The sequence below is a fragment of the Microcebus murinus genome, chromosome 8 (genome assembly GCF_040939455.1).
Source record: "Microcebus murinus isolate Inina chromosome 8, M.murinus_Inina_mat1.0, whole genome shotgun sequence".
Taxonomy (NCBI): domain Eukaryota; kingdom Metazoa; phylum Chordata; class Mammalia; order Primates; family Cheirogaleidae; genus Microcebus; species Microcebus murinus.
Window position 1 is genome coordinate 55,946,655 of NC_134111.1, and position 17,390 is coordinate 55,964,044.

Sequence of the window (17,390 nt, forward strand, 5' to 3'; positions counted from 1 at the left end):
TACAGACGTCTATGCAGTTAGATTCAATTATACTTAACTTCAACATTATCCAATTCTAGCTATTTAAATTTCTATTTTTTTAAGTCAATGAAAAACTTTCTCTGTTAAAGATTTCATTTTGTGCTGTAGTATAAATAGTTTGGGGTATGAACCAACAGCATTTAAGATTAAATAATGACCTATTAGAATAATTTACACTATTCTGGCAAAATTAACCATGTATATGTGGAATTTCCTTGTTCTTAAAACATACCTGTTATTTTCACTCCTTCCTTCATTTCAGCTGGTGCACCAACACCAAACTCATTTTCTCCAGAGACTCTGAAGTAGTAAATAGCCCCTTCTTGTAAGTTGGTAACTTTGTAGGAGAGGCGGTTACAGTTGTTGGTCACGGAGACCCAAGCTTTCTTGCTGGCCTCACGTTTTTCTATGTGGTAATTCTTCACGGGTGCTCCACCATCGTTTTCAGGAACATCCCAGGACAATACCGCAGACTCTTTGGTTACATCGTGTACAGTAATATTGGCTGGTGGACCTGGGGAATCTAAAACTTTGACAACTAAAGTCAGTGTAGCAGCACTCAAAATATTTTGAATTGTTAATGTGTATTTTCCAGAATCATTTCTGTTGGCATTTTCAATAGTAAGTGACGTACGGGAGTCAGTGGAATCAATGTAAGCTCTCGTGCGGAGGTCAGTGTCTGGCTTGCTCCACGAGACACTGGGTACTGGTCTTCCTCGGAAAGGCACAGTCATGGTAAATGAGGAGCCAGCCTTAACAATCAAGGTCTTCTTCATCTCACTGTCAAGATCAAATACAGGCTCTTCTTCTCTTTCCTTTGCTATCTGAAGGTCGGAGTTTTCACTGGGATCACTAGCACCGACCTTATTGACAGATCTTACTCTGAAAACATATTCGGCTCCTGTCGTTAGTCCACTTACTGTATATTCTGTGCCTCTTAAGCTCTGAATGGCAGTTTTCCAGTCAGTTTCATCAGATGTTTTGTATTCTACAGTGTACCCAGTTATGGGGGCCCCACCATCAAACAAAGGCTTAACCCAGCTAATGGTAATAGAAGTCTTGCTGGAGTCTACAATTTTGGGTTTGGATGGAGGAGATGGTAAGAACACTGGATCTTCTGCCCGAATTAAGGGAGAGGTTTCACTTGGAAGACTCAGGCCAGCAGCATTTTCTGCATAAACCCGATACTCATATTCACATCCTTCCCTAAGTCCTGTCGATTTCACTCTCAGATCATAAACTGGTTTCTTGTTTACACGCACCCATAGTAGGCTGTTTTTCTCTCGCCTTTCAATTATATATCCAGAGATTTCACTGCCTCCATCACTCTCAGGTCTTGCCCAGCATAGTGTCATGAACTCTTTGGTCACAGATGTAACTTCCAAAGATGTGGGTGGACTTGGAACTGTAAATGGATCTAGTGCCTTTACAGCCACACTTTCTAGGGGCTCACCAACACCGTATTTATTTACACCAGTTACTCTAAATATATATTCATTGCCTTTGAGTAACTTGGTTACTTTACAGAATGTCGTCCGTAGCTCTCCTTCACATATTGTCCATGCAAGGCGGCTTGTTTCACGTTTCTCTACTATGTAATAGTCGATATCTGCACCACCGTCTTCTTGGGGACGTCCCCAGGAAAGAGAGCATTTCTCAGAGGTGAGGCCATTTATTTCAAGTGGTCCTGCTGGTGGGCCAGGCTTATCAAGTACCTTGCAATTAACTGCCACAGACCGAGTTCCTGCAACATTCCTCAGTGTTAGTGTATACTGCCCAGTGTCTCGTCTTACACAGTCTTTAACTGTTAAGGAAGTATTAGAGTCTGTTGAGACAATTTCTGTTCTGGCTCTTTCTTCAATTTCTACACCATCCTTGGCCCAGGAAATTACTGGCAGAGGTCGCCCTGCAATGTCTGCATTTATCTTAAGGACCTCTCCTGCTTTGACAACAACAACATCTCGGAACTTGACATCCATCATAATTCTTGGAGCCTCAACATCGTCTTTGACTGTGATAGGTCCAGTGGATTCAGATGGTTCACTAACTGAGTCAGCGGCATTCCTTGCAAAAACCCGGAATTCGTAACGCTGATCTTCAGTAAGTTCAGTTACTTCAAAGTATGTTTCTTGGATGTTGGTATAATTGCACTTCAGCCACCGTCCATCTGGTAGTTCTCTACGTTCAATAATGTATCCTGTGATCTTAGCCCCACCATCATAACGTGGTTTAGACCATTTGAGTGACACTGATTTTCTTGTGATATTTGTGACTTCAGGTTGTCCAGGAGGGTCACAAGGATCTCTTGCAGGGACTGGTTCACAAGACTTACTGCATTTACCAATTCCAGCAATATTCTCAGCATATACACGATACTCATACATCAGTCCTTCATCAAGGCCGGAGACTTTCATTTGAGTATCGGCAATGGGGATTTTATTTGCTTTTGACCAAAGAATGCTGCTTCTTTCTTTATACTCAAGGTGATAGCCAATTACTGGGCTTCCTCCATCATTAACTGGCACTTGCCAGCTTACGATCATGGTAGATTTTGTGGCATGCACAACTTTAGGAGTACCAGGAGGACCTGGGGGACTAAAAGGATACTCTGCAACAACAGCGGAAGATTCACTGTAGGCACTCTTTCCATAGCGGTTTTCTGCACAAACACGGAACTGATACTCGCTTCCTGTAGTCAGACGAACTATTTTAATGGATGTTCTTGCAACTGCTTGGGAAACGACATGCCAAGTTGTAGAAGTGGTTTCTCTCTTTTCAACGATGTAATTGCTAATTTGGCAGCCACCATCATATTCTGGAGGATTCCAAGAAATGGTTACATTGTCACAGCTAACCTCATCAATACGTATGGGACCTGGAGGTCCTGGTCTGTCAAGGACAATTATAGTAATAGGAACTGTTATGGATCCAGCACTGTTTGAAACACATAATTCATAAGTTCCAACATCTTCCCTTGAAGCTTCCTTAATAGATAGTGATGTTACAGTCTTTGAAGAAGAAACATTGACTCTAGTTGTCTCTTTAAGAGCCTGACCATCTTTTTTCCAGCTCACGGTAGCTTGAGGTCTTCCTTTGAATGGTACATCAATTTTAAGTTGGTCTCCAGCCTTTACATTGAAAGTATGGAAAGGAAGCTCAACTGAAGGCTTTATTTCAATATCCCTTGCAATTACTGGCACTCCAAGTTGTCTTGGATCACTTCTTCCTTTTTCATTAACTGCAGCTACCCTGAAGACATACTCTTCTCCTGCAGTTAGGCCAGATATAGTTGCTTCTAAAGTCTTAACTTGTGTGCAGGTGCTCCATTTTTCACTCCCTTTAGTCTGCATTTCAACTACATAACCAGTAATTTTGCTGCCACCATCACTTTCTGGTTTCTCCCACTTAATTGTAGCTGTATTTCGGGTCACATCAACAAGAGTTACTCTTCCAGGTGGGAGGGGCGGTTCAGACACTTTAACAGGTTCAGTTGTTTCAGCTGGCAAACCAATCCCATATTCATTGCAAGCCAAGACTCGGAAGTAGTAAGAACATCCTTCTTGTAGATTTTCAATTTTGAAAGTATTTTTTATGCAATTGTTTGTTACAGTAGCATAGGCTTTTCTTGTAGTTTCTCGTTTTTCAACAATGTAGTTTGTAATCTTAGCTCCACCATCAATAAGTGGTGGTTCCCAGGACAGTATCACTGAGTCTTTCCTCACTTCTTTTACAGTCAAATTCACAGGAGCACTTGGTGAGTCAAGAACTCTGACGTTAACAAAAGCTGTTTTGGAGCCACTGTTATTTTCTAATGTCAGATTATACCGACCACTGTCAAATCTGGTAACATTATCAATCACCAACATTGTAAATGAGCTGGTCACCTCAATCTGGGCCCTCTCAGTGAGAATGCCATCAGCCTTTTCCCATTTAACTTCAGGTTCTGGTCGACCTTTGATAGTGACAAATAAGCGTAAAGTAGCACTTGCACGCAGAACGACCACCTTTCTAAGGTCAGCATCAAGTTCTATTTCTGGTGGCTCTGCCCTCTCCTGAGCAAGAACCGAACCAGGTATAGTTGCAGGTTCACCTACACCTTCAGAATTGATGGCACAAATACGGAAGTTATATTCAGTATTTTCTTTAAGCTTGGTCACTGTGAACTGCTTTCCTTGTAATCCTGTTGGTGGAGTGCAAGTTGTCCATTCATCAGCAGAGGCTTCTTTGACCTCAACAACGTAGCCTTTAACAGGTGCACCACCATCATAAATTGGCTTATTCCATGCCAGGGATACAGAAGATCTGGAAGTGTCTGTCACTTTTGGGTTGCTTGGTGGACCTGGTGGATACAAGGCATCACATGCACGGTAGAATACAGATGGCTCACTAGGTTCGCCCACACCAGCTGCATTTTCAGCAGCCACTCTGAATTCATAGGAATGGCCTTCAGTAAGACCAGTTACCCTAAACCGGAGATCTGTCAGTGTTTTCTTGTTGCATTTGGTCCATCTAATGCCTTCCTTATCTCGTTTTTCAAGAATGTAGCCCTCAATTTCAGCACCTCCATCATCTACTGGGCGAGCCCATGTTACTACCATAGAATCTTTGGTGATTGCGGAGACTTCAGGTGTTGAAGGAGGGCCTGGTGGTTTATAAGGATTACAGGCTATTACAGGCTCAGATTCCAGTGGCTCTCCAATTCCATATTTATTCACAGCCATGACACGGAAAATGTACTCATTGCCAGGAAGAAGTTTAGTTACTTTGTGGTTAAGGGCCTGTACCTCAGTTGAAACCTGGGTCCAGGAGAGTCGGCTTGTCTCTCTCTTTTCAATGATGTAATGTGAAATATTGGCACCACCATCTTGCAATGGTGGGTTCCATGCCAGGTAACATTTTTCTTCAGTAACCCCAGTCACTTTTAGTGGCCCTTCAGGAGGCCCTGGCCTGTCAAGGACCTTTACAGTGATTGGTATAGACTTTGTGCCCCCAACATTGCTGAGTTTCAGAATGTATTGTCCTCCATCAGTCCGTATACAGTCTTTGACAACAAGACTTGTTTTCTGAAGAGTAGATTTAATTTCCATTCTAGCAGCTGTTTCTTCAAGCTCTTTTCCGTCTTTTGACCAGACAATATCTGGTATAGGTTTGCCACGGATATCAGCTTCAAGAGCAAAAGTCTCTCCTGCGTGAACGACGATGACATCTTTATATTTTGGATCCAGAGAGGCATTTGGTGCATCAATTTCATCTCTTGCAGTGATGGCACCACTACTTTCAGATGGTTCGCTAAAGTTGCCAGCTGCATTTCTTGCAATTACTCTAAATTCATATCTTTGGTCTTCTACAAGTCCACTCACTGTAAATTCAGTTTCTAACACATTGGTAAAGCTGGCTTTCATCCAACGGCCATCAGGTAGGTCTTTCTTTTCTACAATATAACCTGTTATTTTGCTACCACCATCATAGGCAGGCTTCTTCCATTTCAGTGTGACACTGTTTCTGGTAATAACAATGGCTTCAGGGCGACCAGGTGGGTCACATGGATCACGAGCAACAAAGCATTCTGAGACTTTGCTAGGCTTGCCGATGCCAACAATATTTTCAGCAGAAACTTTGAACTCATACTCAAGGCCTTCATCGAGCCCCGTTGTTTTGAATTTGGTATCTTGAATGGGAGTCTTATTTACCTTGACCCATAAAATGCTGTTCTTTTCTTTCTGCTCAAGGTGGTAACCAATAACTTTGCTGCCTCCATCATTAACTGGCTCATGCCATTGCACAAGCATTTGATCTTTTGAGATTGATGTCACAAAAGGAGTTCCAGGTGGTCCAGGTTCTTTAAATGGATATTGTACAACAACTGGTTTAGAATCCAATGAGGTACTTTTTCCATACCTGTTTTCTGCAAAAATCCTAAACTGGTATTCAGTGCCTGTTTTCAGTTTGGTCACTTTAATTGTTGTTCTTGCAACTGTTGCTGATACCATATGCCATGTGGTGCTGGTTGTATCTCGCTTCTCTACAATGTAGTTGCTTATTTGGCAGCCACCAGTATACGCTGGAGGTTCCCAAGAAATGACCACAAAGTCTGCACTAACTTCATCAAACCGAACTGGTCCAACTGGAGGTCCAGGCTTTTCTAAAACGATAATGCTGAGATTTTCTGTGGCTGTGCCTGCACTATTCGTTGCTGTTATGGTGTATTTCCCAAAGTCATCTTTGTTACATTCCTTAATGTGCAAAATAGTTGACGTAGCTGTTTCCTCAACATTTGCTCTTGTTGTCTGCTTAAGAGGCTCACCATCTTTGACCCAATCAATTTTAGGTCTCGGTCGGCCTATCACTACAATTTCTATTTTAAGATCTTCTCCAGCTTGGACACTGTATGTGTTAAATGGTAACTTTAAGCTAGGCTGTATGGTCAAGTCCTTGGCTATGACAGGAACACCAAGCACTCTTGGATCGCTTTTTCCTTTCTCATTGTAAGCCTTGACACGGAACTGATATTCTTGTCCAGAGCTCAAACCGGTGACAACTGCATTACACACTTTGGACTCAGCCACGATACTCCATTTTTCAGTTCCTTTGGGCTGCATTTCAACAACATACCCCAGAACTCTGCTACCACCATCGTGTTCAGGTTTCTCCCACATAAGGGATGCGCTGGTCTGGGACACATCAGTGAGTGTGACTTTTCCTGGTGGTGAAGGAGGTTCAGCAGCTTTCACGGCATCAACAGTTTCCACCGGAACACCAACTCCAAATTCATTTTCAGCCATTACTCTAAAGTAATAAATGGCTCCCTCTGTAAGATTCTCCACTTTAAAACTTGTTTTGCCGCACTTACTAGTCACATTGGCATATGCTTTTCGGGTTGACTCACGTTTGTCAATAACATAGTTCTTGATTTTTGCACCCCCATCAATGATGGGTGGTTCCCATGCCAGAAGGACAGAATCTTTTCTCACTTCTTTGACTGCCAAATTCTGGGGTGGTCCTGGGGTGTCAAGAACTTTCACAGTCACAAAAGCAGATTTAGATCCGCTGCTGTTTTCCAACTTGAGAATGTATTTTCCAGCATCGTTTCTATCACAGTTGTCTATTGATAGTTGGGTATAGTTTACTCCCTTTTCAATCTGGACCTTATCTGTGAATTCACCTTCCTCTCGAGACCAAGTGATCTCGGGTGTTGGACGACCTTTGAATGGAATATGAATTCTGGCAGATCCACCGGCTCTTACAATAATTCCTTTTCTTAATTCAGAGTCAAGGTCAAGTTCAGGAGCTTCAAGTTTATCTTCTGGTTTCACAGTACCAGGAACTGATGCAGCCTCACCTAAACCAACTTTGTTGAGAGCAGAGACTCGTATTTTATACTCCTGGTGTTCAATGAGTTTTGAAATTTCAAATCGAGTGACTCTCAGCCCAGTCTGTGGAGTAACTATTTGCCATTCTTCTTCATCTGCTTTACAGATTTCTACTATGTATCCCAGGATCTCACTGCCACCATCATAAATGGGTTTACCCCAGGCAAGTGTGATGGAATTTTTAGTGGTGTCTGCAACGTGCACATTGGTGGGTGGGCCAGGTTTGAACACAGGATCACAAGCCTTATAATAAACTGTAGCTGGACTTGGTTCTCCAACTCCAGCAGCATTTTCTGCAGAAACTCTGAATTCATACTCATGATCTTCTGTTAATCCTGTTACTCTTAAACGCAAATCTGTAATGCGGCGTTTATTACATTTTACCCATCGAATGCCACTTCTGTCTCTTTTCTCTACAATGTAACCGATAATCTCACTCCCACCATCACTATCTGGACGGTTCCAGCAGACGGTCATGGAGTCTTTGGCAATGTTTGTGACTTCCAAGTTTTTCGGTGGTCCAGGAAGCACAAATGGATTTTTCATTAGGACTGGTGCAGATTCCAAAGGCTCTCCAACACCATATTTGTTGACAGCCATTATACGGAAAATGTATTCATTCCCTTCTAAGAGTTTGGTAACTTTCAGAGAATTGGTCACAACTTCTGAAGCAACAACTGTCCAGGCAAGTCTACTGGTTTCTCGCTTTTCAACAACATAGTGAGAAATGTCACTGCCGCCATCTTGAAGTGGTGGGGACCATGCTAAATTACATTTTTCAGAAGTGACTCCAGTAACCTGGACTGGCCCTTCTGGAGGTCCTGGTCTATCTAGTACTTTTACATTTACTGGGAATGACTTAGATCCTGCAACATTGGAAGCTCTTAAAATATACTGTCCACCGTCAATTCTAATGGCATCCTTTATGATAAGTAAAGCCTTGAAATCTGTGTTCTTTATTTCACATCTAGCAGATTCTTCAATTTCCTTTTCTCCTCTTAACCACTCAATGGTAGGTAGGGGCTTCCCATGGACATCAGCCTCAAGCCTGAATGTTTCTCCAGCATTTACCACAATAGTGTCCCTATATTTTGGATCCATTGAAATTCTTGGGAGTTCGACCTCATCCTTGGCAGTTATTGGTCCAGTACTGTCAGAGGGTTTACTTATTGTACCAGCTGCATTCTTTGCAATGACTCTGAATTCATATCTTTGATCTTCAGTAAGACCTGACACAGTAAATTGAGTTTCAATGACATTTGTGAAGCTAGCTTTCATCCAACGACCATCAGGCAAATCACGTTTCTCCACAATATAGCCCGTAATCATACTTCCACCATCATATGCAGGTTTGGTCCACTGTAAAGTGATTTCATTTCTTTTAACCATTATTGCTTCTGGGGTTCCTGGTGGGTCACAAGGATCTCTGGCTACATAGCATTCAGAATTTTTGCTTGCTTTGCCTATGCCAACAATATTTTCCGCACAAACTCTGAATTCATATTCAATGCCTTCTTCGAGATTCTGTGCTTTAAACTGGGTGTCATGAATAATAGTTTTGTTGACTTTTGTCCACAAAATACTATTTCTTTCCTTTTTCTCAAGGTGGTAACCTATGACTGGGCTTCCGCCATTATTGATTGGTTCATGCCACTGTATAACCATGAAGTCTTTGGAAATGGCTGTGGCGAATGGTGTGCCTGGAGGGCCTGGTTCTTTGTAGGGATATTGAGCTACAATTGGTTCAGATTCCAAGGCAAAGCTTTGTCCATATCTGTTTTCAGCAAATATTCTGAATTGGTATTCTGTACCAGTTTTCAGTTTGGCCACTTTGAGTGTAGTTCTAGCAACAGTAGCAGAAACGATATCCCATACGGTGGTGGTTGTATCTCTTTTCTGAACAATGTAGTTGGTGATTTGGCAGCCTCCTGTATATAATGGAGGGTTCCAAGATATTGTAATACTTTCAGCACTGACTTCATCAAATTTAACAGGTCCTTTTGGAGGATCAGGTTTATCTAGAGTGATAATTTCGATGGATGCTGCTTTCTGACCAACAACATTGGCAACTGTGATTCCATATTGTCCACCATCATCCTTGTGAGTTTCTTTGATACTGAGTGTGGTGAGGTCAAGTGAATCAGTAACATTGACTCTTGTGGTCTGCTTCAGTGGCACACCATCTTTAGTCCAGGTAATAGTTGGCTTTGGACGTCCAGAAATTGGCACTTCTATTTTCAAATCTTGGCCAACCTGTACACTGTAACTATTGAATGCAGGTCTTACATCTGGCTCAATGACCAGATCTTTGGCAACTATTGGAACTGCAAGGGACCTAGGGTCACTTCTCCCCTTTTCATTTACAGCAATAACTCTAAAAAGATATTCTTCTCCCTGAGTTAGGTTGGTAATTACAGCATCGAGAGACTTGACTCGAGCACACTCGGACCATTTCTCACTGTGTTTAGCTTGCATTTCCACAATATACTGGATGATTTTACTGCCACCATCATGCTCAGGCTTTGTCCAACTCAGAGAGACACTGTTTCTGGTGACGTCATCCACAGTTATTTTTCCTGGAGGTTGTGGGACTTCTGCAACCTTAATTGGATCAGTAGTGTGGGCGGGAAGGCCGATACCATACTCGTTCTCAGCTGTGACTCTAAAGTAGTAACTGCAACCTTCTTGGAGTTGCTCGATTTTCCAAGAGGTCTTATGGCAATTAGTTACAACGGCAGCATATGATTTTCTTGTGGCTTCACGTTTCTCAACAATGTAATTTTTGATTTTGGACCCCCCATCCAACAAAGGAGGTTCCCATGTAATTGATACTGAGTCTTTGGTGATATCTGTGACTTTTAGGTTAACAGGTGGACTTGGTGTGTCCAGGACTCTCACAGTAACAAAGGCAGACTTGGTTCCACTGCTGTTTTCTAGTGTGAGAGTATATTTTCCACTGTCATATCGGTTGACATTGTCAAGAACGAGAGAGGTGAAACTGCTAGTGACATCAATTATAGCTGCATCTCGTATTTCACCATCCGCCTTCCCCCATTTAACTTCTGGTGTAGGACGACCCTTTATAGGAACAAATAACCTCAAGGAGCCACCAGCCCTTATGTTTATAATTTTCCTTAGTTCTAGGTCAAGATCAATGTCGGGTGCTTCCAGTTTTTCTTCAACTATAATAGGTCCAGGGACATCAGCGTGTTCTCCAACTCCAGCTTTATTAATAGCACAGATACGGAAGTTGTATTCATGCTTTTCCAACAGCTTCTCTACTTCTATATTTGTTTTATTGATTCCAGTTGGTGGAGTGCACATTGTCCACTCACCGACACTCACATCACATTTTTCAACAATGTATCCTTGGATTTCACAGCCACCATCATATATTGGTTTGCTCCAAGAAAGGAAAACTGAAGACCTGGTAACATCTATGACTTTGGGGTTGTTGGGAGGTCCTGGTTTATAAATAGGATCACAAGCCTTTTGGTAAGTGGAAGGAAGGCTTGGTTCACTAAGTCCGGCAGCATTCTCAGCTGAGACCCTGAACTCATAATCATGATTTTCTATGAGTCCAGTTACTCTCAAGCGCAACTCCCCAATGAGACGCTTGTGGCATCTTGTCCATCTAATGCCCTCTTTATCCCGTTTTTCAAGAACATATCCAAGAATTTCACTGCCACCGTCAGATGCTGGCCTTTCCCATACAACAATCATTGAGTCCTTGGTCACTGTTGTGACTTCTGGAGCTTTTGGTGCATCTGGCACTACAAATGGATTCTTGGCAATTACTGGCTCAGATTCAAGTGGTTCACCAACACCATATTTGTTTACAGCCATTATACGGAAAATATATTCATTGCCTTCAAGAAGCTTAGTAACTTTGCAGCTGAGAGTTTGCACATTGGCATCAACCACAGTCCAAACTAAGCGGCTGGTTTCTCTCCTTTCCACAATATAATTTATGATATCACTCCCACCATCCTGAAGTGGGGGTTTCCAAGCAAGTGTGCATTTTTCTGCTGTAACTCCTGAGATAGCAACAGGTCCTTCAGGTGGTCCTGGTCTGTCAAGAACTTTGACATTCACAGTAACTGATCTCTCTCCTGCAACATTTTTGGCCTTCAGTATGTAATTTCCACTGTCCACGCGAACTGCATCCTTTACGCTGAGACTGGTGGCAAAGTCAGTGCTCTTTATTTCTAATCGAGCTGTGTTTGAAAGCTCCTGGTCACCTTTTATCCACTGAGTGGTTGGTATTGGTTTGCCATAAATATCTGCATCAACCTTGAATGACTCACCAGCATGCACCACAATTGTGTCTTTGAATTTTGGATCCATACTTATCCGTGGTGGCTCTACCTCATCTCTTGCTGTTATTGCTCCTGTGCTTTCTGAAGGCTCACTAAACACTCCTGCAGCATTTCGAGCTATCACTCGGAACTCATATCTGTGATCTTCAACTAGGCCAGTTACTTCAAACTGAGTGTCAATGATATTTGTAAAACTAGCTTTCATCCAGCGGCCATCGGGTAATTCTTTCTTCTCAACCACATAGCCGGTGATCTTGCTTCCACCATCATAGGCTGGTTTCTTCCACTGAAGAGTCACAGAATTCCTTGTGACGATGATTGCCTCTGGCCGTCCTGGTGGATCACAGGGGTCACGAGCTACGTAGCATTCTGACACTTTACTTGGCTTGCCGATGCCCACGATGTTCTCTGCGGAGACTCTAAATTCATATTCAATGCCTTCGTCAAGGCCAGTTGTCTTAAACTTGGTTTGAGGAATAGGTGTTTTATTCAACTTAACCCAGAGGATGCTATTTCTTTCCTTGCGTTCTAGATGATAGCCAATGACTCTGCTTCCTCCATCACTGACTGGCTCGTTCCATTGTACTTCCATGCTGTCCTTGGAGGAAGCAGTGACGATAGGCGTGCCAGGAGGACCAGGAACTTTGAATGGATACTGGGCCACAATAGGCTCTGAATTGAGGTAGGTACTCTTTCCATATCTGTTTTCTGCTGCAATTCTAAACTGATATTCACATCCAGTCTTTAATCTGCAAGCCTTTATTGTTGTCCTTGCAACTGTAGCTGACACAATGTGCCAAGTGGTTGTGGAAGTTTCCCTTTTCTCAACAATGTAGTTATTGATAGAACTTCCACCATCATACTTAGGTGGGCCCCAGGAAAGAGTAATACTATCAGCGGTGACTTCATCCATTTTAACTGGTCCAGTTGGAGGCCCTGGTTTGTCAAGGACAATAATATTAAGGGTTTCAGTAGCTTCACCAGCTGAGTTAGTCAGTTTAACTACATAATGGCCAACATCTTCTCGGCAAGCTTCCTTTATTGTCAGTAGTGAGTTATTTTCTGTGTTCTCGGCATTGACTCTAGTCGTCTGCTTCAGTGGCACATCATCTTTATGCCAGGTTACCGCTGGTGTAGGGCGTCCAATGAATGGAACATCAATTTTCAGGTCTTCACCTGCCAGGACAGTGAAAGTATTGAACAGGAGTTTGAAGGCTGGTGGAATGACAAGATCTTTGGCAATCACTGGCACACTCAGTTGCCTAGGATCACTGATGCCTTTTTCATTCTGAGCCGAAACACGGAAAGAGTATTCTTCGCCCTGAATTAACCCAGTGATAGTGGCTTCGGTGACCTTGACTGTGGCACAGGTGGCCCATTTATCACTGCCTTTGCTCTGCATCTCCACAATGTAGCCTAGAATTCGGCTGCCTCCATCATGCTCTGGTTTTTCCCACGAGAGTGACACGCTATTTCTTGTGACATCCACCAAAGTTATTTTTCCTGGAGGAAGAGGTCGTTCTGATGCTTTTACGGATTCTGCAGTTTCAGCGGGTAGCCCGATGCCATATTCATTTTCAGCAAGAACCCTGAAATAGTAGCTACAGCCTTCTTGAAGCTGGTCTACCTTCCAGGAAGTCTTGTGGCAGTTTGTTGCAACAGTTGAATATGCTTTTCTTGTCGATTCTCGCTTTTCAACAATATAGTTCTTTATTTTTGAACCTCCATCCAGGAGAGGAGGCTCCCATGTCAGGGTGACAGATGTCTTAGTGACCTCCTTTACCTTCAGATTCTGTGGAGGGCCTGGGGTATCCAGTACTCTCACATTGACAAAGGCAGACTTGCTGCCTGAGCTGTTTTCTACAGTTAGTATGTATTTGCCACTGTCGAATCTGTTTACATTTCCAACAATAAGCAGGGTATAAGAGCTTGTGGATTCAATGCTAGCTTTATCTAAAGATTCTCCGTGTTCCCGGGTCCACTTTACCTCAGGTGCAGGCCTGCCTTTGATCGGAACAAATAGTCTCAGGGTGCAGCAGGCTCTTATAGTAACAACTTTGCGCAGGTCAGCATCCAGTTCTATCTCTGGAGGCAGCATTCTCTCTTCAGCCTTTGGAGTTCCAGGAACAAGGGCAGGTTCCCCAAGTCCTTCAGAATTCATGGCATAGATGCGGATTTTATATTCCTGATTCTCTATGAGGTTGGTGATGGTATAAGAAGTTGCCTTGAGCCCAGCTGGTGGAGTGACAATCTGCCATTCATCTTCATCTGGCAGGGCAATCTCAACCATATACCCGGTGATTTCTGAGCCACCATCATAGATAGGTTTATTCCAAGCAATTGAAATGGATGATCTGCTTGTATCTAGAACGCGTGGGTTACCTGGTGGGCCAGGCTTAAATACAGCGTCACAAGCCTTATAGAATGGACTGGTAGCACTTGGTGCACTAATTCCAGCAGCATTTTCAGCCATAATCCTGAACTCATATTCATGGCCTTCTGTCAGTCCAGACACTTTATATCTTAAGTCAGTAAGAGTTTTTTTGTTGCATTTCACCCAGCGTTGCCCAGCTTTATCACGCCGTTCCACAATATAATTGATGATTTCACTTCCTCCATCAGAGTCAGGATGTCCCCAGCAGACAACCATAGAATCTTTAGTAATAGCTGTGACTTCAGGATTTTTGGGTGGATCAGGGGGTCCATAAGGATTCACCGCAAGCACGGGCTCTGATTCTAGTGGCTCTCCAACTCCGTATTTATTTACAGCCATGACACGGAAGATGTATTCATTGCCTTTCAAAAGTTTAGTGACCTTTAGTTTTGTTACTTGGACTTCTGAGGCCACATTTGTCCATGCCAATCTGCTGGTTTCACGCTTCTGTACTATGTAATGATCAATTTTGGCTCCTCCGTCATCTAGTGGAGGCAACCATGACAATACACATTTTTCTGCTGTCACTTCAGATACAGCTAAAGGTCCTTCGGGTGGGCCTGGTCTATCAAGGACTTTGACATTGAAAATGTGTTTGGCAAAGCCACCAGGATTAGTTGCTGTAAGTGTATAGGCACCACTATCCCTTCTTGATGAATCCTTGTTTACCAGATTAGTAGAGAAATCTGCAATTTTTATTTCTAATTTTGCTGTGCCTTCCAGCTCCTTTCCATCTTTGGTCCATTCCATCGTTGGGGGTGGGCGACCTGAAACATCAGCTTCCAGCTTGAATGCTTCACCTGCTTTTAATATAACCGTGTCCTTAAATTTAACATCCACCATTATCCTTGGTGCTTCAACGTCGTCCCTGCATGTGATAGCATCAGATGGCTCAGATGGTGGACTAATGGCACCAGCAGCATTTTTGGCAATCACACGGAATTCATATGCAGCGTCTTCTGTTAGACCACTGACTGTAAATTCATTCTCCAAAATGTTGCTGAAGTTGGCCTTTAGCCACCTGCCGTTAGGAAGGTCTCTCTTTTCAACTATGTAACTAGTAATTTTGAAGCCTCCAGTATATTCAGGCTTAGCCCATTTAAGTGTCACTGTGTGTCTAGTAATGTTTAGAGGTACTGGTTTCCCAGGCGGGTCAATGGGATCCAAAGCTAACACAGGCTCAGACGGCTTGCTTGGTTTGCTTTTGCCTGCCATATTTTCTGCAATCACTCGGAATTCATAAGCAATACCATCTGTAAGTCCAGTTGATTTGAAAATGTTGCCTGGTACTAGTGCTTTGCTCACAGTTTGCCAGACGATACCATTTCGTTCTTTCCTTTCAATGTGATATCCTAAAATGGGGCTTCCCCCATCAGAAAGTGGCTCATGCCAGCTAATTGTCATTGAATCCTTGGTAACTGCAGTTACCTGGGGGGTACCAGGAGGCCCAGGAACTTTAAATGGATAGTTGGCAACTACAGATGCTGATGTGATGCCTGGTCCAACTCCATATCTATTTTGAGCTTTTACACGGAATTGATACTCTACTCCGGTAGTAAGGCGGGTGGCTTTATAGGTAGTGCGTATAACAGTGGTTGCTAACTCTGTCCAGGTAGTACTGTCGGTCTGCCGCATTTCCACTACGTAGTTGCTTATTGGTACACCTCCGTCGTTCTCAGGGGGGTCCCAAGAAAAGATTACAAAATCAGATGAAACTTCATCAAATCTGATTGGTCCAGTAGGTGGCCCTGGGATGTCATGGACTTGAATGGTGATGACATCACCGACCTCTCCTACAATGTTCCTTGCTGTTAATGGATAGGGCCCGCTATCACTTCGGACACACTCGTTGATATTTAAGATGGTTGAAGTCGCTGTACTTTCAAAATTAACTCTCTGTGTCTGTTTAAGAATTTGGTCTCCTTTCTTCCACGTCACTGTGGGCCTTGGTCGACCAAGCACTGGAATTTCTACTTTGATGTTGTCTCCAGCTCTGGCAATGACCAATTTCTGATAGATGCCACGAAGATCCAACTCTGGAAGCATTGTCTGCTCCTTGACGATGACGGGTCTGCTTTCTCTAGGGGCGCTTCTCCCTGCACTGTTCACTGCCATCACTTGGAAGGTGTATTCCTCCCCTTCTGTTAGATTCCTCACAACACATTCTAACCCTTTCACGGTTGAGATGTGGGTCCACTGGTCAGAGCCTTTTCTCTGGGCTTCGATCACATAGCCAGTGATCTTGCTGCCACCATCGTGTTTGGGTTTAGGCCACGCCAGGCTAACGGTACTCTTAGTTATGTCCATGATGTTAAGGCTGTCTGGTGGTGATGGTGCTTCAGAGGCTCTTACAGGCTCTGTAGTTTCTGCTGGCTCACCGATTCCATATTCATTCTCTGCCATCACTCTGAAGAAGTATTCACATCCTTCAGACAAGCCAGTCACTTTATATGTGCATTTATGGCACTTAGTGGTGGCTGTGGAATAAGATTTCCGTGTTGCTTCACGTTTCTCTACAATATAGTTTGTTATACGTGAGCCTCCGTCTATCAGAGGGAGGTCCCAGTGCAGGGTGACACTGTCCTTTGTGATGTCTGTGGGCCTCAGGTTGAGGACAGGGCCTGGTGTGTCCAAGACTCTGACGTTAACAAAGCCACTTTTCTTCCCAGCAGGGTTTTCAATGGTCATCACAAATTTACCGGTGTCATATCTGTTACATTCTGGGATAATCAGGAGAGTAAATGAGTCTGTATTTTCAATGTTGGCTCGGTTTTTCAGGTTGATGTCATCTTTGGTCCATGTCACTTCAGGAGCGGGACGACCTTTAATTGGCACAAATATTCTAATACTGAGTCCTGCTCTAACAACAAGTGTTCTTCGAAGCTCAGCATCTAGTTCAAAATCAGGAGCTATTTCCCGTTCTACAATTTCAACATCTGGAATCACTGCTGGCTCCCCAACACCTGCATCGTTGATGGCACAGATTCTAAAGTTGTATTTTTCTTTAGTCTGAAGATCAGGGACAACAAACTCAGTGATTCTAAGAGCAGTTCCTATTGTATCTTTTATCCAGGCCTCCTCTCCTACTTTTTGATGCTCTACGATGTAGCCTGTGATTTCAAGTCCACCGTCATAATGAGGCTTGCCCCATGCTAAAGAAGCAGATTTCTTGGTGGTATCGGTGACACGTGCATTTGCAGGTGGTCCTGGAGGATCTGAAAAAGAAATAAAGACACAAAAGTGTAT

At 43.3% G+C, this 17,390-nt stretch overlaps 1 protein-coding gene across 45 annotated transcripts in view; it reads right to left on the bottom strand.

The window, feature by feature from the left end:
• TTN (titin) overlaps positions 1–17,390 on the bottom strand; it is a 273,099-nt gene that overhangs the window by 33,592 nt on the left and 222,117 nt on the right. For all 45 annotated transcript variants that reach the window (XM_076005692.1, XM_076005688.1, XM_076005677.1 and 42 more), the window contains one exon: positions 254–17,359. In XM_076005692.1, the coding sequence (XP_075861807.1) occupies positions 254–17,359 (17,106 nt within the window). The remainder of the gene's footprint in view (positions 1–253; positions 17,360–17,390) is intronic.